Source organism: Clytia hemisphaerica, unplaced genomic scaffold (genome assembly GCF_902728285.1).
Source record: "Clytia hemisphaerica strain Z4C2 unplaced genomic scaffold, Clytia hemisphaerica genome assembly, whole genome shotgun sequence".
Taxonomy (NCBI): Eukaryota; Metazoa; Cnidaria; class Hydrozoa; order Leptothecata; family Clytiidae; genus Clytia; species Clytia hemisphaerica.
In genome coordinates this window covers 453,415-479,766 of record NW_027103595.1, presented here as the reverse complement: position 1 = coordinate 479,766, position 26,352 = coordinate 453,415, and the positions used below count along the sequence as shown (strand labels likewise).

The 26,352-nt window shown below is 33.6% G+C and overlaps 4 protein-coding genes across 5 annotated transcripts; 2 read left to right on the top strand and 2 right to left on the bottom strand.

The window, feature by feature from the left end:
* Positions 1-1,381: 1,381 nt before the first annotated feature.
* LOC136801605 (uncharacterized) lies at positions 1,382-26,352 on the bottom strand. Of its 2 annotated transcripts, none has more exons than XM_067058245.1 (13): positions 26,226-26,352; positions 13,659-13,821; positions 13,238-13,303; positions 10,966-11,106; positions 10,514-10,564; positions 9,663-10,150; positions 9,408-9,471; positions 8,104-8,164; positions 7,800-7,882; positions 7,139-7,237; positions 6,755-6,833; positions 6,049-6,157; positions 1,382-1,459 (listed from the first exon to the last, which is right to left on the bottom strand). In XM_067058245.1, the coding sequence occupies exons 2-13, from the start codon at positions 13,788-13,790 to the stop codon at positions 1,420-1,422; spliced, it is 1,413 nt and encodes a 470-aa protein (XP_066914346.1). In that variant the 5' UTR covers positions 13,791-13,821; positions 26,226-26,352; the 3' UTR covers positions 1,382-1,419. The 2 variants fall into 2 exon arrangements, with proteins under 2 accessions (XP_066914346.1, XP_066914347.1); XM_067058246.1 differs by lacking the exon at positions 1,382-1,459 and adding an exon at positions 5,683-5,795.
* On the top strand, positions 2,830-4,801 carry LOC136801606 (uncharacterized). The gene is made up of 4 exons (XM_067058247.1): positions 2,830-3,102; positions 3,452-3,602; positions 3,862-3,994; positions 4,186-4,801. Exons 1-4 carry the CDS (start codon positions 2,867-2,869, stop codon positions 4,707-4,709), a joined length of 1,044 nt encoding a protein of 347 aa, XP_066914348.1. The 5' UTR covers positions 2,830-2,866; the 3' UTR covers positions 4,710-4,801.
* On the bottom strand, positions 21,322-22,371 carry LOC136801787 (uncharacterized). The gene has a single exon (XM_067058453.1). The coding sequence runs from the start codon at positions 22,369-22,371 to the stop codon at positions 21,322-21,324; it is 1,050 nt and encodes a 349-aa protein (XP_066914554.1).
* Positions 22,406-23,455, top strand: LOC136801786 (uncharacterized). The gene has a single exon (XM_067058452.1). The coding sequence runs from the start codon at positions 22,406-22,408 to the stop codon at positions 23,453-23,455; it is 1,050 nt and encodes a 349-aa protein (XP_066914553.1).

Genomic DNA, 26,352 nt, shown 5'->3' with positions numbered 1-26,352 from the left:
TTTCAAAACATTATGTTGAAAGGTTACATTAAAACATGTACATAGATAAAAAATTTTGATGCAGTTTAGAAAATTAGTCTGGGATACTAAGTCTACTTTTACTTTTACTAAAATTTTTACATGAGTAAAGCACTTTTTTATTTATGTTCAGTGTGACATTTTTTTTCACTTTTATCACTATTTTTTACATAAATTGTTACTCTTTCTAAACTTTTAACTTTCATCTTAATAAAATAATAAGTGTTCACAGCTACAGTTATAGGCTACCTGCTATAGGCTATATGCTTTATCGGACCCTGTTTTATATCGGACCTAATTAAATTTGGAATAGATAGAAGGATCTAATTTGACGTTTTAAGGGCCAAAGAATCAAAATGAGGATCGGTGAATTTGTTATCGTATTTACATTTCGATATTGTTTATAATTTGATATCCACTTATGGGTTGGACGTCCTCCACTGACCTTTATATACCCTGGCCAAGAAGCAAAATCTTTAATCGATGTAAATGCAGCGAGAGCGCTATGTCCACTTTTCTCTAATACTCTTGATGATGTAGCGCTGTTGCAGATTTCTTTCCGTCAGCGGACGCAGACCTGAATTAGCGGTCGCAGACCTGATTTAGCGGCCTGAATTAAAAACCGAAGACTTAATGCAGCGGTCGAGTACCTTTTTTAGCGGCCCAAGACCTGGAGAAAATGAATTGTAGAAATTTGTTATAACTTCATTCAAGATTTTTATATGATTATAGGAAATAGTATTGAAAACTAATTAAGCTAAAAGATTTTAAACCAAAAAGAATGAAATTAATGCCAATAACTTGTCTCGAACTACCCAGCTTCCGTTTTCGATACCACTGCACTAACCACTGGACCATCGCAACTGATGCCTTGCCGAGTGGTTCAAGCTACAATCAGGGTCATAATATATTGGCACTTTTGGCTAATTTACAATTTTTCGAAAATTGAAGTTCAAGCGAGAATGTCAATTTTTAGGCCTTCAACTTGATTTCATCAAGTATTTCGATCTGGGAGGGATTTATGGGTTTCTAGGCTATATTTCAAGCCCTACTAGACCATTTTTGAACTTTTGGATCCTCAGATCCTAAGGTCCTAAGTCTTAAGTCTAGCGTTAAAACTCAGAGTTAAAACTCTACCCTTCGAACCTACTTTAGAGCACTTACAAATCGATTGTGGTTTCAAAACACCCCGGTGAATTTCCCTTTTGTGCCAAATATTTTGTCCCTGATTGTAGTTTAACTGAACCTAACTTATCTATCAGGTCTTCGGCCGGTGACTTGCTAAATCAGGTCTTCGGCCGTTAATTCAGGTCTTCGGCCGTTAATTCAGGTCTTCGGTCGTTAATTCAGGTCTGCGGTCGTTAATTCAGGTCTTCGGCCGTTAATTCAGGTCTTCGGCCGTTAATTCAGGCCTTCGGTCGCTAAATCAGGTCTGCGTCCGCTGACGAAAAAAAAAATTAGCAGGGCTGTTAGACGTCAGCTTTCAATACTGAATTGTCTTCTTTGTCGGTACCACTTTCAAAAGAATTCCGATCAAAGATGGCTGGTATAGCTATGTCCAGGGTATATCAAGGTCCGTGACATCTTTTTAAGGTAAAAAAAATCCTTGCTTTGAAGAATTGCAAGACTTGAACTTCAGCTCTCTGGAAATAAAAAGATTTGTTGATACTTGAAATGGTTTCCAACCCTTTTGAAAATAAAGGAATATTACAAGAGTGCAGTGGCTCGATCTATTTAAGGAATCTTAAACGAAAGGGGTGAAAAACAATTCCCATGGAATAATTTGAAGTCTGTTGCACTGGAAAACTGGATTGGAAAATAGGCCATATACTGACTATTTATTCGGGTATTTCCTGTTAGACGAACGTGTGCCCTGAAAAGGGCTCTCTCTTTTTCAACTTTTCACAAAGTGATGAATAACACTCCCCACAGTAAACTTTTTTTCAAAATGAAACCCCATATGTATTCACCCAAGGAATAAGTATGCCAAGTCCGACCCTTGAATTTTCCAGGTTGCCTTAAGTATTCTAGAAATACTGTACATACACAAATTTACACAGACCTTCAAGATTCAAACTCAACTAAAATTAAAAAGTATAGATTATGTAGCAACTCAAGTTGGTTTACAATAATAAGAATAATAAAGTTATAGCTATAGGCTTAGTCGGGATGGGAAGTCACTCCACCCAAGAAGGCTTACTAATACACAGGAATTACCTGTCTAAAGAACACAATTTTTGAAATTTCCGCAGATATTGGGTCTAGAACAGTCCAAGATGTAAACTCAATTTAGATAGAGCACACGTTGTGCGAAGTGTACCACAGACACTTTTTTTATAAGAACAAACTATATAAAACGTAAGACTTCGATTGTGAAAATATTTTTAAGAGCCAGTTGAGAGCATTTTAAGGCTTTGCAGACCTATTTCTTAGGAAAATCAACGAAAATTACTCACAGAATGGTAAAAATAAGAACATGTTAAAAAGATATTTTTAGGCTTAAAACTAAAAAGTTAAGAATATCGGAAAGCTTCAAAAATTTTGGATGTTCTTATATGAAAAAACGTGTATACACATTGCACCAACTTTCAAAATTTATCTATTCATGAGTGAGAGGCATTAAAATTAATTAGAATAAAAAAATAGAAAAAAGAGAAAAAAGTAAAATATTAATCAATAGAACTAAAAATATTAATCAATACATGCATTGATTAGTCATTGATATCAAGCTTGATTCAGGTATACAAAAAAGATATTACGAAAATGTAAAAAAAAAAATTTATTCAAATTATTCGATATATAATGTGATAGTCTAGGACTAAAGAAAAGAGAAGCGAAACTTTACAAGATGGATGGCTATGCAATTAATTTGGTAATGTATATTCAAAGTATCATTATTTTCTTAAGCCTACAACAATATACCGTGTATGGAGCAATCAAGACGAGTGTCTCAAACACAACAGTTGGTACCACTCAATATATTGTTAAGAAAACAATGTTCAAGAAATATCCTAACTTGATGCCAGCATCGACAGCAAACAATTATCAAAGTATTAATCAAGAGATTACAAACGCAACTACAAAGTAAGAGTTTTACATTTTCAAGATTTTTAACAAACTTCGAACACGAGAAAAAAGAAAAAAAAAGTTTTAAAAAAAGGAAGTTAAAGAGTTTAAAGATATTCTTTGTTATGATATAGAAAGGAGGCGCGCCTCTATGCTGATAAAGCAATACCAATATAAATAAAAGAATTTCTCAAAATTTGTACTCGTACGGATAGGGGGGATTGTTAAGGCCGGTCTCCACTTGCGCGCGTTTCGATCGCACTTTTTCGAGCAAAGCTTCCACGCTATTGGTCAAAAGAAAAATGTAGCAACTCCATTGGCGTGAACTGACGTAACGGTTGAAAAAATTTTTTTTTATAATTTTCAGAAAGTGCGGCACATTTTGTTATCAGGAAAACGATTGCTGGAGTTTTTTATTCTTCCGTTCCAAAACTCCACCCACGTGCACACTTCTTGATGGTCCAATCGATCGAACACATATGGACCAAAACACAACTGTGGACTATTATGAAGTTTGGGTAGGATAAAGATTTATTTTCAAACACTCCTTATTTTGTCACTCATTCGACTTTAATAGTTTAACTTAGCTTCGGTAGTTTTCAATTATTGCAAGTCCTAATTTAGCAATAGTGAGAAACTCGTCACCAGATCCCAAAAAAAAAAAAATCTTTGAAAATGGAGAAAATATTCACTCATGGAAAAAGTGTCAAAACTCAACTGAAATGAATTGTGTTTGTGATCAAATTAATTCGTAAAATCTTCTCATCACGTTTTCAGAACCAATGTTCATCGAACGACAGCATTTGTAATTTGGGTGTATGCGTTCCAAATTACGTCACCGATTCGTACACTTGTCACTGCCCGTCTACCTACACCGGTCAACATTGCCAAACATTAATTTCCATCCCAGGTAAAAAAAAAATACAATTTAAAAAAACTCCATTTTTCGTATTGTTCATCATTTATATGACTTGTTCTATATTTTATTTCTTATGTAAATTTTGGACAAGATTCGATAATTTTAGAAGTTAAAACCAATCAAAACATTAAAAATTTACTTGTTTAGCTTCTTTTTAAATAACAATTTTTGTTCATCTACAGAATACAAATGCACCGAAAATCCAAAAGTCATTGGTTCTTACCAAGCAGGGACAACCAGTTGGAAAATAGAAGTTAAACTCACATTCAAAGTTATTGTGTCTCATGGCACCTTCTTTGAAATTCAATATAACAATCAACAACATAAACTATTTGCATTGCAGTTAAGAACAACCTATAAAAAGTTAGTAATTACCGACTTCGCAAAAAATATTGACGGAACAGCGCGCAGTAATATCCAACCCACTAACTCTAACAGGTATTCTCCAGCTCCAGACACATTCAGCACACTGCTCTTCACCTTTGTACCAAGTTTAGATCAAGAGTTAAAGTCTAGTCTACACTATGAATTAAAAGATGGTGAAGGAGAAACACTTGGAACAGGTACAATCGACATCGATATATATGGAAGTTTAGGAGAGATCACCTTGCATAATGGCAGCGATTATGATGCAAAAAAGGGGAAAAACCACGAGGAATCTGGTTTTGGCGCGAAAATCTGGACTCGTGGGATCAAAGCTGCATAGTGCAGTGTAGTTGCAACTGAACATTAGTTGACGATATAAATGCGTCGAAAAACGCGAAAATATGTTCTGTTTTCTTCGAGCTGATTCATTTAGTGACCCGGTAAGAAGTTTTTAAACAAGCTGTGATAGTATGAATGAACTAAATTGAGAAATTGAGAAACATTTCGCAACTAAGAACGTTACATATCCACTGAAAGATTCTTCAATGAAGAACGATCTTTTGATTGTTGAAAAGAGGAAAATGTTTTTTCGTTTAATATGTCAATGGTTTATACAAGCAAAAAAAACATTCGTCTCACCATGAACATATAAACGACTGGACATTTATCTTTTATTTTCTCTTTGAAGCGAGCTTCGTTGCCGCCTGTATTTCCAAATTGGTATGAAAAATCCGACAATATTCCGTCATAATTTTATTTCTTTGAATTTTTTAGCTGAAAGGATTGATAGAGCTTGAACATTACTCCTAATTCACAAAAAAATTATTCTCGAATTTTTTCACAAGTTTGCAATATATTTTATCAACATTTTTTAACTCTGAAATGCAGAATTTCAACTGCATGTACACTTTTGAATCCCTTTTGTCACTCCAATAATTTTTTTTATGACTTGAAAAAAATAGAATGTGACACTCTCTAAAATTATTCGACACTTTTAAGTCAAAATTTAGAAATATTAGTCGGAGTTTTGACAAGCTGACGATGATTTTGCCTCTGTTATCTTTGTTTATGATATAGATAAAAGACTTGAGAAGGGTAGAACAACAGAAACTTTTGTCGAAGTTTTGACGTTGTTAGCAAGGTATTCACAAAAGGTATATCATCAAAATTTATTGTTTCATTTTATGCTTTTAACAAGGCGGCAACGAAGCTAGCAGTGTTATCTTTAAAAAAACAAAGGAGATGGATGTCCAGTCGTTTATATGTTCATGGTCTCACAAACAGATCAAAATAATAAAGGTGCCCAGTTAATTTAGAATTTCACTGGTACCCAACAAGATAAGCCCTCTGGCTCTGCCTTTTTTCCTTTATGATAACACCCACACATGTTCACCTTTTCATCTCTGAAACATCGTTCTTGAGATTTCTAAACCAATTAAAATACAAACACAGAAAACTGTGCAAGGATTTCCCTGGCGTTCTAATCCGTTGTTGAAGTCATTGGAGAGAATTCAGCAAACAGTTTTTCGTCATAAGAATTTTGAGCCACGTAGGGATGGCCTCTCGCACCAGACTGTTGTAAAAGGCCGAAATAATAAAAATGGAGCGCAAATTCCGTACTACTATTGAATAAGTAAAGATAAGTGAGTGCAAAATAAGAATTTAATCATAAAACATACCTTCCAGATGGGCTAGAAAGATCTTTGATTTTGAATTTTCCATCTAACCAATTGTTCTTCACCACTTTGTACGCATAAAACTTCTCAATATACTTTGAAACTTCGATAGCTTTAAAAGAGGTGTATTTTCATAATTCACATCAATTCTAGTTTCACAGGCATATATTTCTCAAGTTATAAGCTTTTGAAGTCAAAATTCACTTTTCAAAAAGTATGAATAAACACGTAAAAATGAATACCAAAATAAATGTACAATATATTGAAAGAAAAGCTTTTAACTTGAGTTATTTATTAAACGAGTAAATAATGAAAATACTTCAAAAAGCATTTTTTGTGTAAATATAATCAGATTTCGATAGATTGGTAATTTTTAACAATTTTCCAAAAAAATGCTACAGTATGCAAGTAAGATCGGTCAAAAGAATTAAAAAAGCTGAAAATTAGAATTCCCATCAGTGGCCATTGTATTGTTACATTTATGTCTAGGTGATTTCATTTTTAAAAAGTTGTTGTCTCAATTTGGTCATTAAGAGACTGTCGTTTATTAGCAAATATTGGTGCCTTTTATTCTCTCTCTCGAGTTCCTCTCCCTAATTTAGTTTGGTCCAAATTTTTTGAGTCCACGTTAAGTTTTATTCTACTAAAAATTGAAAAAAAACAAAGTATGATCAAGGTTGTGATAAATAGAAGAAATTAAGAAATGAACCTCTACTGATGTTCTTTCGGACACATATCGGCTTCCAAATGGTATCATGTTCGCAAAAAAGTTTCCATTTTTCACAAACCTAGAAATATTAAAATCAAAAAGACAAAATGTGGGAACATATTTTCCTCTGCGGACTGGAATATGTTCGTGTGTTTTACAGACCCGCCCTGAAAATTCGTTTTGCTGTGGATAATAAACTGTCACTTTGACAGTTCTGATAATTTATACAACAATATATAATAGAAAATTGTTGATTGTACATATAATTATAATGATAAAGATATTTCAAAAAATAACTATTTCAACATATCGACAGTTATATTTTTGGACCTTTTAGAAATTACTTATTTCATTTTTTAATTAAAATTCTAATGAAATAAATACCTTTGCACATTGTTTTAAGTTTTTTGGATGTAAATAGCTTAGTATTTTAAAAGATATTTTTTGTGGCAGCAATGATATAAAATCTCTGTAAAGTGATATCTGAAATCAAAGTAAAGAATTTCTACGCACACAAGATAAACATTAGTTTTTCCTTCAAGGCACACTTCTTCACGTTTGAAAATTTCGAGAAGTCTTATTGGAAAGGCGAAATTCCGGTTTCGACTGATTAAGTGTTATTAGTTATAACATAATAGAATAACCAACGACATCTAAGCAAAACACACTGTCGGATATTTTTAAATATCTGATAGCGAGTATCTCTCTGGGGGAGGTACTTAGGCAAAATTAGGTACGGTGAAGTGCCGCTGGCCAGGGTCCTAAATAAACTAATTTTCAAAATGTCTATCTGGCAGGGTCGACTTTTGCTTATTTTGGACGATGTTCAGGGTGAAAATTATAAACATTCCAGTATCTTTACCACTATTTTCAAGGTGACAACGGGAAATTTCTACCTAAGAGATTCGATTTTAGGGCTTTGTATCGGATATACAGCATATCCCATTTTACTTGTCGAATATCTGTTTAATATTGCATATGTTTTTTATAAGCCAATCTATGAGCTTCTTTGTAATTCATTTTCAGAATTTTGACAAAAATATACCATGATGGAGGCATAGAGGAAGTATAATTGCGGCGAATTTAACAACTTGAGCAGGTTCCCCAAAAACAATTCTTTTTGCCATTCTAAAAGAAAGGATATATATAAAATCAACATACTATTACGAGCAGTTACGAGATTTGAAAATCTTTTTCTTAGACAAAACAATTTTTAATGAGATTTTCATCAAAATTTGAAAAAATAATTATCAATGGAATTGGAAAAAAATAAGAACCTCTTTAATCATAAGACAATTCTAATTCGCATAATGTTTGAGAATTATTGAAATTGAAAAAATCTAACATACCAGTCCATGTGGAAAACCAAGAGAATAGACATGATAGCTGCTCATCATAACTTTTGTAAGACTGAAAAAAAAATCTAATTAATTAATCTATGTAAATTTATATATATAGGTTAATTAGATTTTTTGTTTCTCAAGAGGGGCGTTCGCTCAGGGGGGCGGGGCATTTAAAAGAAGAGGGCGTTTATCAAACAATTTTTAACCAAGGTCACTTCAATAAAATGAATGGTAGCCTAGGGAAAAAGAAAATGAAGGTAAAGGCCGGCGCAAATGAATCCAACATTCAATCCAACATTTCCAATTCATTGTTGGACAAAATGTTGGACGAAAAGACACGTGGAAAAATTCGAAAAGTTGCATGAAAAGTCATTTGCGCAAAAACGTCAAACATTTTCATCCAACATGATTACGTAAATGCATCCAACATTGAAACCAACATAAAAGTGACGTTAATCTCATAAAAAATGTTGGATGAAAAGTTTGATAGCGATCAAACTTCATCCAGCATGATTTCCAACAATTTTCTTAAAAAGTTGCAATTTTATGACTTGCACAAATGAACCCAACATTTGATCCAACAATAATGTTGGATCAGATGTTGGATTCATTTGCGCCGGCCTTAACAAATGATAAATAATATCAGAAAAATGATGAAATCACGAGAAACTGCCAAAGAACCAGTTTTTCCTGGATACTACTGGCATTTTTGAAAATTGGGCTCTGTCACATTTTAGGCATTGCCATTTTGCAACAGTGTGCAAAATTTCATGAAAAAATGTCGACTACAGCTCGAGAGATTCAAGGAAAACCGTTTTTCTGGTATGACAATTGAATCATGCTTAATCGTGGGTATCGTTATCAATAATGCTTGTGTATAAAAAAAAGCAAGAATTATTTATCAAGAAAAAGACCCAATGAAAATCGCAAAAAACGGCGATTTTCGACCGGGAAAAAGTTTTCCTCTAAAATTGGACTAGGTTATGTTTTAGACATTGCTAATTCACATCTATCTACAAAAAATCGAGAAAAAAAATAACGATGAAATCTCGAAAAAATGCCAAAACCCCGGTTTTTGCAGCATATTTCCGGTAAGAAAATTTTTTTTCTTTCAAAAATCTAACCTCAAGGTAGGTCCAAAAATGGGTCAAAATTAGTTAGAATAATGAAAAAAAAACATTTGTTAAGAAATAATTCTGCTCCAAGTGATTCTTCCTTACAACTGTTTCAAATAAAATCCCTTTGTAAAGCAAAGCGAGCAATTCAAAACTGAAATTACATATCTAAGAAAAAATTTCAAAGTCACTTACTTTTAAAGAAACTTGTACATCTTCAAGTTTTGGAAGGAATCCATCTGAGTGACTTTTGTTCACTCTAACAAGAAAATGGAAAAGCTTATGATTTAAAAAATCAGTTAAAAACTGAAAAAGCCAAAAAAATATCAATTGGGACAGTTTCAGATTGCATTAAACTTGTTGTTATTTTTGCATTGATCAAAATTTGTAGACCAATTCAAGAAAAAACACATTTAGAGTCCTAATCAAGCAAATGAAAAGAACAAAAACCTTGGTGATAAATCTTTGGGAGAAATCTTTTGCAAGTGTCTTCGTTCAATTTGTAATCCAGCTGACAAAGATTTGAATACTTGATCCTCAACAACCTGCGAAGCTTCTTTATGGTCAACATTGGTAATGTTTGATCGGAAAAAATTGATGTGTGGCGCTGATTTACTTTTCTGATGCAACATCTGTTGAGGTCTGCTCCTCCTTTCTGAGAAAGTACTATGTGATGGACTTTGAAATAAAAACGCCTTATTTGATCTAGCACCAGATATTGTTTTTGATTCATTAATAGTGATTTCTGGAAAAGCATGGTTGATTTTTGAGGACTTATTGAGTGTAAAGCCAGGGTAAAGATCGATAGATAAGCATGACTTGAAAGGTTTATTTATCTCAGGCAGGCTAGTTGTAGAAACTTCTTCAGCAGCTTTTGCGTTTGTTTTAGTTTTAACGTTTGGTAGTATGGAGTTTGCTGACCATCTCTGAATATCATCCTGAATATTATAGGGAAATGATATGATAAATCTATTGGTTATTCATTTGACTTGCACAAATCAATGCAGAATCAATCATCTGATAAAGGCTACAAATCAATACAGAATCAATCGTCTGTTAAAGGCTAAGTGATGACAGAGTGGACTAAGGCGTTCCTCGGCTTAAGCCACTGCTTCTTCCAATGTTTTTTTTACCTGTCTGTAATTTTTATGTTCCTAGATAGCTCGCTTGACTATTACAATTGTAAGATTGTCTAAACGTTCTACATAACTGAGCTTTCAACATAAATTTTAACTTTAAGGCTTCAAAACCAAATTTCAGAATTGGAAAAATGACATGTCCAGAGTTATTACAATTCAAACCTGAGATGTGATGTGTGTGCTTCTTATTTGACAAACAGTTGCTTTTTGTCTCTGTATCAAAAGAGAACAATATTGATTTAGTTGTTGGTGATTCAATTTGAAAATTTGATTGTGTATTTTCAACCCATTTCAAAATTGCAACATTGAACATTCTAATTACAACTTTTAAGGGTAAACTTTAGTAGTTTATTACTATTTCAAAAACTTATAATAATAATAGATTGATAGAAGTTATCCTGCCAGTGTGGTTAGCATGGCCCTTATCCCAGGACATTCCCATATATTTTTATTAGAGTTTCGGTAGCTGATTTCCCTTGCATGACATAAGGTTGGCCCTGTTGAATCGCAGCACCAAGTGGGAATCAAGCCTGTACCTCATGGACAAAAGTCTAGAACGGTAACCACTACAATACTACGCTTAACAGATGATATACATAACATTAAGAATGAACCTTTCTGGTTTTGTTTACGTCTTTGTAAAGCCTTCCTTTAACCTCCCTTGTAATGAAAGTGGATGGATAGGCAAAACTCCCAGAACAGTTGGCATCAAACTTATGGTAAATGAAATCTCCATGGACCAATGGTTCTAATACCTAAAAAGTAAAAATAAGAGTAACAAGCAACATGCTGAACGGACCTACCTGGTGATCAAAATCAGATAAAAATAGGACAAATAGCAAGAGAGTAAGAAAGTGTAATGAGCAGCTTGAATAGATTACCATGAACATCACAGCTCAAATTAGTCAAAAATGTCCAAAAAACCCATGTTAGGCACTTTTCTGCCCAAATTTGCTCAAAAAATTATTTTTTCGAAAATCAAGCTCCATCAGAAATTAAATATTACCATTTTATAGCACTATGCAAAAAATAAGAAAAAAACACCAAGCCAATCTCGAGAAATGCTCATTTTCCCTAAATATGACAAAAGTGAGTTTCCCCAAATAAGAAAATCCGATTTTTACAGCCAAAAAATTACTTCCGGAAAAACAGCTTGAGTTATGTTTTAGAGATACTTGCCTTTTATCTTTGTCTAAAAAAATTTGAAAAAACTAAAGAAGCAATTTCACACAAGTCCAGAAAACCCCATTTTTAGGCACATTTTGGCCCAAATTTGCGCCAAAAAATTATTTTTTGAAAATCGGACTTCATCAGATTTTAAATATTACCATATTCAAAGTACAAAAAATCAGAAAAAATATCGATCCAATCGCCAGAAACGCTCATTTTTCCTAAAAATTACATAAGGGAATTTCCCCAAATAAGAAAAACCGATTTTTACGGCCAAAAAAAATTTCCCGTAAAAAAACTGCTTCAGTCACTTTTTAGAGAACCTTGCTCTCCATCTTTCTGCCAAAAATCAGGAAAAACTAATGAAGCAATTTTGCACCAAGTCCAAAAAAAACTTATTTGTAGGTAGTTTTTGGGCCAAACTTGCGAAAATCCGTATTTAACGACGAAAAAAATTTTCCGAGAAAAATTACTTCAGCCACATTTTAGGGTACCTTGCATTCTATCTTTCTGCCAAAAATCAGGAAAAACTAACAAAGCAATTTTGCACAAAGTCCAAAAAACCTTATTTTTAGGTAGTTTTTGCCCAAATTTGCCCCCCCCCAAATTGTTTTTCAAAAATCAGGCTCCGTCACTTTTTAGGCATTGCTATTTAGTATCATTGTGCAAAAAAATTAAAAAAAACTAATGAGCCAATCCCGAGAAAAGCTGCTAACAGGAAATTGGTAAAAGGGAATTTCCCCAAAAAACGAAAATCCGTATTTTACGACGAAAAAAAATTTCCGAGAAAAATTACTTCAGCCACATTTTAGGGTTCCTTGCACTCTATCTTTCTGCCAAAAATCAGGAAAAACTAATGAAGCAATTTTGCACAAAGTCCAAAAAACCTAATTTTTAGGTAGTTTTTGGCCCAAATTTGCCCCCAAAAATTTTTTTTCGAAAATCGGGCTCCGTCACTTTTTAGGCATTGCTATTTTGTATCATTGTGCAAAAAATTAAAAAAAACTAATGAGCCAATCCAGAGAAAAGCTGCTAACAGGAAAATGGTAAAAGGGAATTTCCCCAAAAAACGAAAATCCGTATTTTACGACGAAAAAAAATTTTCCGAGAAAAATTACTTCAGCCATATTTTAGGGTACCTTGCACTCTATCTTTCTGCCAAAATCAGGAAAAAACTAATGAAGCAATTTTGCACAAAGTCCAAAAAAACCTTATTTTTAGGTAGTTTTTGGCCCAAATTTGCGAAAATCCGTATTTGACGACGAAAAAAAATTTTCCGAGAAAAATTACTTCAGCCACATTTTAGGGTACCTTGCACTCTATCTTTCTGCCAAAAATCAGGAAAAATTAATGAAGCAATTTTGCACAAAGTCCAAAAGACCTTATTTTTAGGTAGTTTTTGGCCCAAATTTGCCCCCCAAAATTTTTTTTCAAAAATCGGGCTCCGTCACTTTTCAGGCATTGCTATTTTGTATCATTGTGCAAAAAATTAAAAAAAACTAATGAGCCAATCCCGAGAAAAGCTTGTAACAGACGAACGGACAACGGTCAAATTAAAGGACCTCCCGGTAGGTCCAAAAATAAGTCTATGGTATGGATGATACTTTAAATCATGGGGGATTGGATAAATTAAATATTGCAATCAAACAACGCTGCAATCATATACTGATAATTGTTCCAGCATTTACACTTCTACAGTATTATAAAATAACTTACAGTACTTAAAGTAACTTTTGAATGATAAGAACAACTTTTCATCAATTCTGAAATCCCATCACAAATCTGAAATAAAAATAATACAAAAATCAAAGCTAGGAAACTCTTCTTACCAAATGTTCAAATTAAGTAGTACACTCATAATACAGAAGAAAATTCCAAATATTTTAACAAAAGATTTAGCCAGAATTTAGCTGTCACTTCTTTCTGTTTCACAGATTTGAAGAGAGCCAGATTATTGCCAAATGTAATGTATGATAACTTTCTAATTTTCAAACCAACCTAATACAGAAATTTTATAAGAATCAAACCTCACTATGATCAGACATTTGGCGAAGTAATCACCAGACAAATATATATCTAAAAAATATGATTCAGGAAACTGATTCTCAGGCTTAAAATAATGAATTTGTAACCTCACCTGTTTGTCATTCCATTGTGATATCCAAAGAAAAATCTGGTCATTTTTTGATTGAAATTTGAAATTATCATCTGGGTGTTTATTGAGTGGTATATCAAAGCTCAATTTTCTTTGGCTGTTTTCTACCTGCATCTGTAACAGTTCTAATCATTCTTCTTTTATCCTGAAAATAAAAAGTCTTAGAACAATAAAAATACGTAGGTATTGGGGTTGGTACTAAAATCTCAGAAATATATGTGTACTAAGAGGATTTTCAAGAATTTTTGCATGCTGGGGGACCCTAATTTAGAGAAGTGGTATTTTAGTACCCATTTAAGAATTTTAATTGGAAAATTTGATAGGTTGATTTTAAACGTTTTCGAGCACTTTCTGAAAGTGACTTTTTTATTCAATTGAGTATATAACTTTTGATCTAATGAACCTGAATGAAACAAATTAAACAAGACGACTTGAAGTCGAAAATTTCGCCTAGAATTTAAACTACATAGGAAAAACAAGAAGTAGAGATTGAAGCCAATTTGAAATCTACTTTACATCGAGCCTTGATGAAACAATTTAAGAACAATTGTTGTTTAATCTTTAAGAACTAATAAACAAAGGTAATATCACCGTCTATCAAAAGTTATTCATTTGATTCTTATAAAGTAAATGCTTATAAGAAAAATTAATATGCTCATATTGTGCACCATCCCTTGTTTACTTTGTAGCCCTTTGTAAGAACTAATTACCGAAAGGTATATCGCCGTCTATAAAGAGTTGTTGATTTGATTCTTATAAAGTATATGCTTATAAGAAAAATGAATATGCTCATATTGTGCGCCATCTCTTGTTTACTTTGTAAGAACTAATTACCGAAAGGTATATTACCGTCTATCGAGAGTTATTGATTTGATTCTTATAAAGTAAATGCTTATAAGAAAAAAAAAGTGCTCATATTGTGTGCCATCGCTTGTTTACTTTGTAAGAACTAATTACCGAAAGGTATAGCACAGTCTATCAAGAGTTGTTGATTTGATTCTTATAAAGTATATGCTTATAAGAAAAATGAATATGCTCATATTGTGCGCCATCTCTTGTTTACTTTGTAAGAACTAATTACCGAAAGGTATATTACCGTCTATCGAGAGTTATTGATTTGATTCTTATAAAGTAAATGCTTATAAGAAAAATAAAAATGCTGATGTTGTGTGCCATTGCTTGTTTACTTTGAAAGAGCTAATTACCGAAAGGTATATCACCGTCTATCGAGAGTTATTGATTTGATTCTTATAAAGTATATGCTTATAAGAAAAATAAGCAAGCTCATATTGTGCGCCATCCCTTGTTTACTTTGTTGTAAGAACTAATTACCGAAAAGTATATTACCGTCTATCAAGAGTTATTGATTTGATTCTTATAAAGTATATGCTTATAAGAAAATAAAGAAAAAATCAAAACTGTGGAGCTAAAAACACAAAGATATATGACGTAATCCAAAGAAAACCCGCGAAAATCGTCCGTGGTTATACGAGCGTGTAATTTGTAAATTAAAATCAGTGAGTTCGTCCACAGTATCAAACACTTTCGTTTTCTAATTTTTTTTCCGATGACACCGCGAAAGGCTATCGTAATACTTTCGCTATGCGAAATTAATAAATGACCCATCAAAATTTAAGTTTATCTATCCATCTTCTTTCCAATGAAAAAGGAGTGGTTCTTTTAAAGTCGTACCCACAAAGAAGCTGTTATGTTACGACAGTGCTACATCATCAAAAGTTTTTCAGGAAAAGTAGATCTAGCACTCTCAGTTGCATTTACAGCGCTATTGAGTAGTGCTACCATTAGGGTACCACTTTCAAAAATTTAGCTTTGCTGGGGTTGAGAAACTTTGTCCAGGGTATATAAAGGTCAATGAACCCTTCATGGTGACTCACGAGTATTCTGCAGAATAAAACAGTGTCTATAGTCATTCACCATGCCCCTTTGTCGAGTGTTCTGTGTTTTTGTCCATGCTGCCCATGCTCATCGGGGTCTGATAAAGAGTCTGACCTTTCTGGCCAGGCTCAGGACTAAAACCATACTCTTAAGTGCCAAATAAACGGGGGGGGGGGGTTGGAAAAAATTTTCAAATTAAATAAACGGGAGGGGGGTTGGAAAATGGACCTTAAAAAAACCCTAAAAAGGGTCAAAATAGACTAGATTGAGGCTTTTTAGAGTAAAACAAGGAACTTTCCTTTGGTAGCTGGGAATTTTTTCAAAAATTAATAAACGGGGGGGGGTCCTAATAAGGTCCGGGGGGGTTGGAAAAAAATCGAAAAATTAACAAGCGGCCAGTTTTTCTATAAAAACATGCCAAGCAACCAAAATTTCCTGTCTAAACACACATGATCCAATTTTTCCAAAAACCCGTTTTCTAGCCGTTTTTTGGCCCAAATTTGCCCAAAAAATTTTTTTTTCGAAAATCGGGCTCCGTTACATTTTGGCCACTACCATTTTGCACCTTTGTACCAAAAATCAAAAAATTCCTATGATTCAATCCCTAGAAAAGTTGGTAACAGACGAACGAACACAGGTTCATTTATAGGACCTCCACCCCACCGGGGTAGGTCCAAAAATCACATCAATGGCAGATACTGAAAAGGAAATTCATTCTGTCAGTTAGTCACACTAGGAAATAGAGCTTTCAGAAAAAACAACATCAGTCATCTACAAGATGTATTTGCAACAACAAGGATGAGAGTTACATGAATCAAGTTCGCAAGACAATTAAAAATTAAAACTTGAAAGTTTGAAACAAAATAAAACATGCAGCCAGCCAAAATCAACCAACCAAACCATAGTGGGAACCCCCCCTAACTTTAGGGGGGTTGGAGAGTTTATTTACTAGTTTTCTTATTTTGACTCAAAAACTTTCTTTCAACCCTGCTCATCATAAACATATACATTGACAGTAAAAATCTATTTCTTCCCAAGTCTAATAATTATAACAAAAGATGTATGAAGTATAATAAACCAGCTGCGCTGGAAGCTCCGGCTTAAGAGATTAAAAGATGTGAAAGATGAGCTTGTTGAGTTAGTTGTGTTACAACGTTGCCCACAAACTGCTAATCAGAACAGATCAGAAAGCAAAGTAATAATTCTATTGCAGAGCGAGTATGAGAAATAATCTTAACGAATAAATAAACCAGCTGGGAGTTTAGCTCTTCTAAGTGATTACACATGCACTTTCTTGCCTAAAGAACCAACCCCACTCCCCACCCACTCATCCTCGACTAAAAAGCTCAAAATTGGAGCTAAATGAGATAAACATTTGGAAGTCAATATTTCCAAGTTCTTGATTTGATTGTCCAGATAAAATTTCGGGGAGAAAAATAGCCTAAATTAGAGGCCACGGGCTTTTAGCTAAGCATTATTTTTTCTGTTGGGATAATACTTGGGGGAGAGTAGGATAAACCAAATAAAATGGTACAATAGTGTGTATGTAATAAATAGTGGTATATTTGGAAAAAACCTGTTTTGGGTTTGAAAAATCTTCAAAAGGAACGGTCGCCCCAGCCAATGAAATTACGACAAAATCCAAAAAATATCATTTTCAGTTATAACACTGTGAAAATTTCTCCGATCTTGTTCAAATTTACACAGGAATTGTGTTTTAGTATCCTTTACTGAATTCTCATAGTGATATGTTTGTAAAAAATCTGTGTCGGGTTTGAAAAATTAAAGGAACGGTCGCCAGCCGCAATGAAATTACGATAAAGTCCAAAAACGATCATTTTCAGCCATAACACTGTGAAGATTTCTCCAATCTTGTTCAAATTTACACAGGAATTTTGTTTTAGTATCCTTTATTGAATTCTCATAGTAATATGTTTGTATAAAATCTGTGCTGGGTTTGAAAAATCAAAAGGAACGGTCCCAGCCGCGATGAAATTACGACAAAGTCCAAAAAACGATCATTTTTCAGCCATAATACTGTGAAAATTTCTCCAATCTTGTTCAAATTTACACAGGAATTGTGTTTTAGTATCCGTTATTGAATTCTCATAGTGATATGTTTGTAAAATATCTGTGTCGGGTTTGAAAAATCAAAAGGAACGGTCGCCAGCCGCGATGAAATTACGACAAAGTCCAAAAACGATCATTTTCAGCCATAATACTGTGAATTTTTTTCCAATCTTGTTCAAATTCACGCAGGAATTGTGTTTTAGTATCCTTTATTGAATTCTCATAGTGATATGTTTGTAAAATATCTGTGTCGGGTTTGAAAAATCAAAAGGAACGGTCGCCCAGTCAAAAATGATGAATACAAAACAGGATCATTTTCAGCCATACACATAACACCACAAAAACTACTCAGATCGTTTTCAAATTTGCACTGTAATGTTGTAATTTTAGTATTGTCTTTCGAATTCCAATGGATGTGTGTTTGAAAGTTTCACAGAGTTTTATGGTTTTGTGGTTGTTTTGTGGCGTCCATAAAACTAGAGAAGTTAGCCATATGCAAGATTTAATTCATGGCAAAAATTTCTCCAAAGTCTTTCCACATTGTTATAGACCAGTATGCATCAGAATTCTCATAAATCATGTCCAAAACATCATGAATAATGATAAAAATGATCACTATCTTTCACTGAGATTTGCAGCTAAGCCCACTTTCGGCAGCCATCTTTTTCTAAATACTTTCGCAATATTATCGAAATCCAGATAATCCGTTTTTATTAAATCGGAATAGATTATCGGATTAGATAAACAAACAAAAAATGTCTTGACGACCCTTCTTGTCGGAAGAGAGAATTAAAGGCTCCTAGGCCGGAGCAAAAAGCATAGAAATTATTTTCAAGTGATTAACCTTGCTTACCCTCAAAATTGTTAAAACAGTCAAAAACCTTTTTCAGGTGGGGGTTGGAAACTTTTCAGAATTTAGGTGGGGGTGGTCCAAGAAGGTGGGGATTGGGTCGGTAGCATTTTTCAGGTGGGGGTTACCCTATGCAGGTGGGGGTGACTTTATTCAGGTGGGGGTTGGAGGGGTGCTGCCCACTATGCAAACTTTGTCATTCAATTCCCGAGACAGCGCTTCGATTTTTAAGGCCTTGTTTATACACTAAAGTAAAAACAATTCCGCACATGTAAATGGGCCAGTGTTTGAGGTCCAGCAAAATTTCTGGGAAATAGCCTATCCGGTAGTGCGCGGATCTAGGTGGGTTCCATCTCCCCCGTAGATCTTTTTCTTAAGAAGTTGATCTTCAAATTAGTTCTCAAGGTTGGCTTGGCTCAATTTTTTTCATCTATGGCTCAAATTTTAGGCAATTTCTCATAGTTTTTGAGAATGTTAATTTCATTAAAAAGCGCCAGGTTATTTTTTCATTAATCATTCTTTTGGCTTGAGAGTCAGGTAAACGATATAGCGCTTTCGTAACATTAATCTTTGATACGCATTTTGGCAGGACGCTAGTGTGACTAACTGTCTGTAGTGGCTAATTTGGGTAACAAGACAAAGTTGAAATAGGGGGGCTGTATCAGGAAAATTTAGTTTTTGACTTTTCAAACAGTAGTGCACAACAAGAATTTTTCAGGGGATGACTTTTTTCCTCAGTTCAGATGGTAAATTTTCAAGGGCCTTTAGGGGAGATTTACTGTGCCTGTAAGAAAATTATGACCTACTGTTATCAGGTTCTTGCTTGAATGATACCGTGAAGTCGGGTAATTTGCATCAGTGGAGGCTAACATGCAATTAAAATACAAAATTAAATCAAAACAAAAATGGTAGAGTAGAGCTGCGAGCGGAGCTGCGTGATTCATTTATTTGGAATTTTGCTGCTTAGATTGGTCAGTCATTTGAGGGCTATACAAGTGTTTCAACCGGTATTCCAACAAAGCCATATTTTAGTTTGTACAGAAATTTCGCCCGCTCAAATCAAAACAACAAAATGGTCAATCTCACTAAAGCAAAACATTGCCGCCACGGCATTTCCCTGGATAAAAATTCTGGTTACGTAACCATCCGTGATTTTAGACCAATGAAAACGCTTCATTTCCCCGGATTAAATTTTTTTCTACACTAACACATGGGAAATAGCTAGAAAAAGAGAGAAAAAAACGGGGTTCAAACTAAATTTTTCTCCCTTCTTGCGGCAAACATAAGACTTAAAGAGGCCATTTATTTAAGAAAGGGGTGTTATATCATAAAAAAAATATGTAAGTAAGTGATATTTTAAGTAACAAGTTCATTAACAATTTTATTTTGAAGTTTGTTTTTAAAAACAAAAACCCCTGTGCTAGATGATAATTTCATTTTCTTAATTTATCAGTCCTGGCAATTGGCGTCGGCATACGGCAAATGCCGAGGCAAAAGCTGGCGTAAATTGGATTATAGTGTGTTTGCGTCGGCAAAAAAAATGCTGAGGCAAATTTTTCAAAAGACTTTTACTAAAAATGATAACTGCCGAAACAATGAACTGCAATGTAACAGTGTAACGTTCCCTGACCTCCCTTTAAATTGGGAAAAATGCCGAGGCAGAATCCTATTCTGCCGAGGCAAACTGCAAATTTAGCCATTTGCCGAGGCAAAAAAAATTGAATTGCCAGGGCTGCTTATGGACCCAATTGGCAGTATTTGCAATACAGATCATTTGGCAGTGTAGTTGCAGCCTATACAAGAATTGGAATCTAAAGTCTGAAGTCGTAACTCCTTGCCAGTGACCCCGCAGAGAAGTTTTTAGTTGGCAGACACTGATTTTAGGTTGGTTTGGAAATCGTTTTATTTTGAAATGTAATCTTCACTTTAGATGAATACTTTTATTTATTTGGATTCATGAAAGGTTCAAGGTTTGTTTACTTTTTATTTCAAATTATTTCATTGATTTATTGAGCTGCAATAGCTGATTGAAAAACGAAGATTTTTGATAGTTATCAGCGTGGGCTTGGCCGCCATTTTGAATTTTAATTTTTTTTCTCCTGTACTCGGCAATTTAGAGGTTGTTCGTAATACGCGATTTGGCTTACGCGTAACACTTGTGTTGTGGCTATGCATGTTTTAGCCTCCACTGATGCAAGTTACCCGATCTCACGATATTTGGCTAAATGAGATTTGGCTAAATCATTCTTTATCAAAAAATATACAGCAGTCCAAAACTGAAGTGTAGATATATATGTGTTGAAGTGAGGTGGTGGTAAAAACACGTGAGCTATGATGTGATGAAGCGATTATTTATCGATTATCATTTTTAATCAATATTTAATCAATCGATTATTAATCATTGATTAGCTATCGATTTTAATCGATAGCTAATCAATTTTAACGATTAGTAACGTCTGGTATGGGCCATCATTATGGGCCAGAAATTTTTCGTTAGCCCCGTCAGACAACGTACATTTTTTAATTTTTTCTAGCCTTGGAGAGATATTAGGCCGTGGCCAGTGGATTGTTCAGCATCCTTCTTAGTTTTTAAATAAAAAACAACAAGAAAGTATTCATAATGCGGAATATTTCGATGACTCTATCTCATCATTTTCAACCATAAACTAAATACATTTCAAAAATCTACTTTTATTCTAAAAATCTGTACAGCAGTAAAATGATAATTAAAAACGTTAATGAGTTATAAAATGTACAAGGGAAATAAAATTGATATAAGCTAAAAAATGACTGAATGAAAAGAACAAAAGAGTGTCAATTGCCAGGGGCCTATCCAAACAATTGAAGTTCTTTTGAAGCTTTCAACCCGTCATTAATCTTTGGCCTTAGTTTTTTAATGTAAAATTCTTCCAAAAAGGCCAATTGCGACCAATTATCATTCGAATCTAAGATTTTGCAATTATTCAAAACAGCCTTCAAAATGTGTTCTTTATGGTTAATCCCTTGTGATTCTCCAAACAATTGTGCGAGATTATACATGTCAGTCAAATCGTGAAAACTACTACAGTTATTTAAATGATGATTCATGGGTTGGTCCACTCGTTTCCCATGTTCAATCATGCGGGTTTTGAAACAACGGTCGGTCTTTCCAACATACCTTTCACCGCAACCAGGGCAAACAATTTCGTAAATAATCTTAGCTTTGTGTTCTGTTAAAACTTTGTCTTTAGTTGGGCAGAACATGGCTAACTTTTTTGATTGATAGCGCGTAATAAATTTTACATCGGGTTTAACGTATCTTCCCAATTTACGAATAAGTGATTTAACTAAGCGTTCACCATCGAGACCAAGATAAGGAACGTTAACGAAGATTTTGGTGATATCATCGTCACTATTCTCATCATCAGTTACGAGAGGGAGATTTAATTTCTCTGTTTGACGTTTAATTATACAGTTACTAATATGTGATGGGTAGCCATTCCAAGAAAGGTACTGTCTAACAATTTTGATTTGTTGTTTGAAGAGTGATTGATTCGAACAAATTTTATGAGCACGATTAATCAAAGATTTAACCCAAGAAATTTTGAAGTTCCATGGGGTTTGACTAGAAAAATCACTGTATTGGCCTGTGTGAGTAGGTTTGTAATATATATCAGTTGTTGTACCATCAATTTTTATGTCTAGGAAGTGGACATCTTCATTATCAAAAGTGTCTACTGTAAACTGTAGGTTGTTATTGAAAGAATTGAATTTATTGAGAACAAAAGGTATGTTTTCAGGCTTCATAAGCATCAAGGTATCATCAACAAATCTCATGTAATGTTTGACAAAATCGTTTTTGATAAGATCATCAATCACATCTTTTTCGAATTCGGTCATGATAATATTAGCTATATTAGCTATATTAGTTATCATGACCGAATTCGAAAAAGATGTGATTGATGATCTTATCAAAAACGATTTTGTCAAACATTACATGAGATTTGTTGATGATACCTTGATGCTTATGAAGCCTGAAAACATACCTTTTGTTCTCAATAAATTCAATTCTTTCAATAACAACCTACAGTTTACAGTAGACACTTTTGATAATGAAGATGTCCACTTCCTAGACATAAAAATTGATGGTACAACAACTGATATATATTACAAACCTACTCACACAGGCCAATACAGTGATTTTTCTAGTCAAACCCCATGGAACTTCAAAATTTCTTGGGTTAAATCTTTGATTAATCGTGCTCATAAAATTTGTTCGAATCAATCACTCTTCAAACAACAAATCAAAATTGTTAGACAGTACCTTTCTTGGAATGGCTACCCATCACATATTAGTAACTGTATAATTAAACGTCAAACAGAGAAATTAAATCTCCCTCTCGTAACTGATGATGAGAATAGTGACGATGATATCACCAAAATCTTCGTTAACGTTCCTTATCTTGGTCTCGATGGTGAACGCTTAGTTAAATCACTTATTCGTAAATTGGGAAGATACGTTAAACCCGATGTAAAATTTATTACGCGCTATCAATCAAAAAAGTTAGCCATGTTCTGCCCAACTAAAGACAAAGTTTTAACAGAACACAAAGCTAAGATTATTTACGAAATTGTTTGCCCTGGTTGCGGTGAAAGGTATGTTGGAAAGACCGACCGTTGTTTCAAAACCCGCATGATTGAACATGGGAAACGAGTGGACCAACCCATGAATCATCATTTAAATAACTGTAGTAGTTTTCACGATTTGACTGACATGTATAATCTCGCACAATTGTTTGGAGAATCACAAGGGATTAACCATAAAGAACACATTTTGAACGCTGTTTTGAATAATTGCAAAATCTTAGATTCGAATGATAATTGGTCGCAATTGGCCTTTTTGGAAGCATTTTACATTAAAAAACTAAGGCCAAAGATTAATGACGGGTTGAAAGCTTCAAAAGAACTTCAATTGTTTGGATAGGCCCCTGGCAATTGGCACTCTTTTGTTCTTTTCATTCAGTCATTTTTTAGCTTATATCAATTTTATTTCCCTTGTACATTTTATAACTCATTAACGTTTTTAATTATCATTTTACTGCTGTACAGATTTTTAGAATAAAAGTAGATTTTTGAAATGTATTTAGTTTATGGTTGAAAATGATGAGATAGAGTCATCGAAATATTCCGCATTATGAATACTTTCTTGTTGTTTTTTATTTAAAAACTAAGAAGGATGCTGATCTTCGGGTTATGTTTTTTCTTGTATTTTTTGAAATTGTCTGGTACTGTTGGATACAGTGGATTGTTATTGTTTCAAAAATAAATAAAAAATTCAAAATGTCGGTGAATAAACTTTTGATATCTTTCTTTGTCAATTTGAGGGTGCTGATTCGGAATTTGAATGTTACCAAGCTTGAAAACCCGCAGTTTTTGCGTAATTTTATGGTCAAAAATTGATTGAAAACAGGGAATTTCCCCACAATCTGCATAATTTATGCAAAATTATAGCATTTTTTTACCACAAAAACGCCCATAACTTTTGATTAAGAAAAGTTGAGACTTTGATATAATACATTTTTTTGCTCAGTTTGAAGAGCTCTATCACGTGGTAAAGGTCTTTTTTGATTTTGAGGACCCCCCCAAAATCATGTATTTTCAGGGGCTTACAGTTTTGCCTAAAAACGCAAAAAATCGCAAATTACGTAAAAACTGCTGGTTTTCAAGCTTGGTAACATTCAAATTCCGAATCAGCACCTTCAAATTGACCAAGAAAGATATCAAAAGTTTATTCACCGACATTTTGAAAAAAAGTGAAACGTTTTGAGGTACCTGGCCATGGTCTATATATTTTTTTCAGTGGTGGTCGGAAATTCTGATGAAAATCCATGTGATTTCGCTAAATGTGTCAGGAAATTCCACTCTTTTTTGCCATTTTTATTTCAATTGCCTTGGAAATTCATACATTTTCTTCTCTCCTCTCTTGGAAATTTCGAATTTTGGTGAAAACTTTTGCCCTAGCCTAGCGCTAGGAAAGGGAGGTCGTCAGTAGTCCAACACTTTCTAGTCCGACAGTAGAAATGTCCGATGTTGGATTTGACGAATGCGTCAGTATTCCGACAACAATTTTGTCCGACAACGGGTAAAAAAAACAACATATACAACCATGATAAAACGAAATATGAATCGCCGAAGAGGAGACACATCTTTTATAAGCAACCACATGCTTATAAAAATCCAAAGTTCCGACTTTGAGGTTGGGCCCCTATACCTACCTAAACCCGAATTCTCTTGAATTTTGGGAAGCTTATTAGGATTAGGCTTTCAAAAGTCAAGAAATTGGATTTAGCTGTTTTTACTTTTTTTTTGGGGGGGTTGGAATTGAAGTTTGTGATTTACAACCCTTTACAGCATAATTCTGAACATGCAAAAGAAAAAGGGACCCTTAAAGGCGGTGCATTATTTTTGCTATAAATTATCTTTACGCAAATTTGATTGGTCCTTTATACTTTATTTCTAATTATGTTAAAATGCTGCCAAAATAAACTTTTATTAATATTTATTTATTTATTTATTTATAGAAGTGTATTTCTCAGGTCTATTGACCTCTATGAAACAATCTTACATCTTTACAATTTATAGTTATAGATCTTATCATTCCATTCGTTTGTCAATTCTGTTTTACAGTTACGCACCTTGGTATCTAACCCACTCTTCTTACAATCATGTTGTTTCCGTCGTAAATTTCTTTAAATAGAGTTTAGTCCTAGGACTACCTCTCACTTTCCATATATGACTCTTGTCTTCTTCCTTCAATGTTTTTTCTTTTGCTTTACTAATATTATCTCAGTGAAAAACCCTTATTCAACATTCAGCACTCTAAAATCTTTCGTTTTCGGACAAAAGCAACGTCGGAAAAAAAGACTACTAAATTGTAAATTTATTTTATAGATTCAGACTATTTTACTGTCGGACTAAAGTCTGTTCACGATAAGTGTGCACTCTTTTTTCTTTTATCTATAACTTTTGAAGGAATTCTTCAATCTTTATAAGTTTGGTATCATTGGAAAGATATTAGTAAGTGGAACAATTTGAAATAAAAAAGTCTTTAAAAAAATCCTAAAAACGAAGATGAAAATGAAGAAGAAAAAAATGAAGATCTTGTAGAGAAGTGCTATAACTTTCATTTTCACTGGAGAGATTCTTTGATCTTAGGAGATCATCACTGTGAAAAAAATTCACTAAAATATTTATTCAATATAAAGTTATGATACAAAGTTAATAAGTGATTGACCCCAAAAAACAGCAGAAAACAGCAGAAAACAGCGTTTTTAGACGTCAATCAGCTTATAACTTTGCTTGATATCTTTTGACTGAATGATTATTTTTGAGAAATTTTTTCACAGTGATGATGTTCGATAATCAAAGATTCACTTCAGTGAAAATGATAGCTATAGCTCCTTTCTACAAGATCTTCATTTTTTTCTTCTTCATTTTCATCTTCATTTTTAGAATTTGTTTAAAGATTTTTTTATTTCAAATTGATCCACTCACTAATATCTTTCCAATGATACCAAATTTATAAAGATTGAAGAATTCCTTCAAAAGTTATAGGTAAATGAAAAAAGAGTGCACACTTATCGTGAATAGACTTTAGTGACATGCACCCCTAGGTCTAGGAAATCCCATGCTGTCCAGACAGATGACAGATGACGAGATGTATAAATTGGATAAATCCAGAATAAAATCCTTACCTTTCTTTTCGTTGAAAACTAGATTCCACTGAACCAATTGACATTGATTATATTGATTATAAGCTTTAGAAAAAGTTTTGATGTGATTGCTCATCATAAAACCGCCATCTTGAAATTTTGACCTTTA

Bases quoted from the DNA above. Each gene is read 5' to 3' on its own strand.
- LOC136801606 (XM_067058247.1), top strand. From the start codon at position 2,867: ATGGATGGCTATGCAATTAATTTGGTAATGTATATTCAAAGTATCATT. The intron at 3,103-3,451 runs GTAAGAGTTTTA...TATAATTTTCAG, and splicing joins ATTACAAACGCAACTACAAA to AAAGTGCGGCACATTTTGTT. The intron at 3,995-4,185 runs GTAAAAAAAAAA...GTTCATCTACAG, and splicing joins AACATTAATTTCCATCCCAG to AATACAAATGCACCGAAAAT.
- LOC136801605 (XM_067058245.1), bottom strand. From the start codon at position 13,790: ATGCAGGTAGAAAACAGCCAAAGAAAATTGAGCTTTGATATACCACTC. The intron at 7,883-8,103 runs GTATGTTAGATT...CCTTTCTTTTAG, and splicing joins TTGGTTTTCCACATGGACTG to AATGGCAAAAAGAATTGTTT. The intron at 1,460-6,048 runs GTATGTTTTATG...TTTTTTCGTCAG, and splicing joins CTTTCTAGCCCATCTGGAAG to CGGACGCAGACCTGATTTAG.
- LOC136801787 (XM_067058453.1), bottom strand. From the start codon at position 22,371: ATGACCGAATTCGAAAAAGATGTGATTGATGATCTTATCAAAAACGAT.
- LOC136801786 (XM_067058452.1), top strand. From the start codon at position 22,406: ATGACCGAATTCGAAAAAGATGTGATTGATGATCTTATCAAAAACGAT.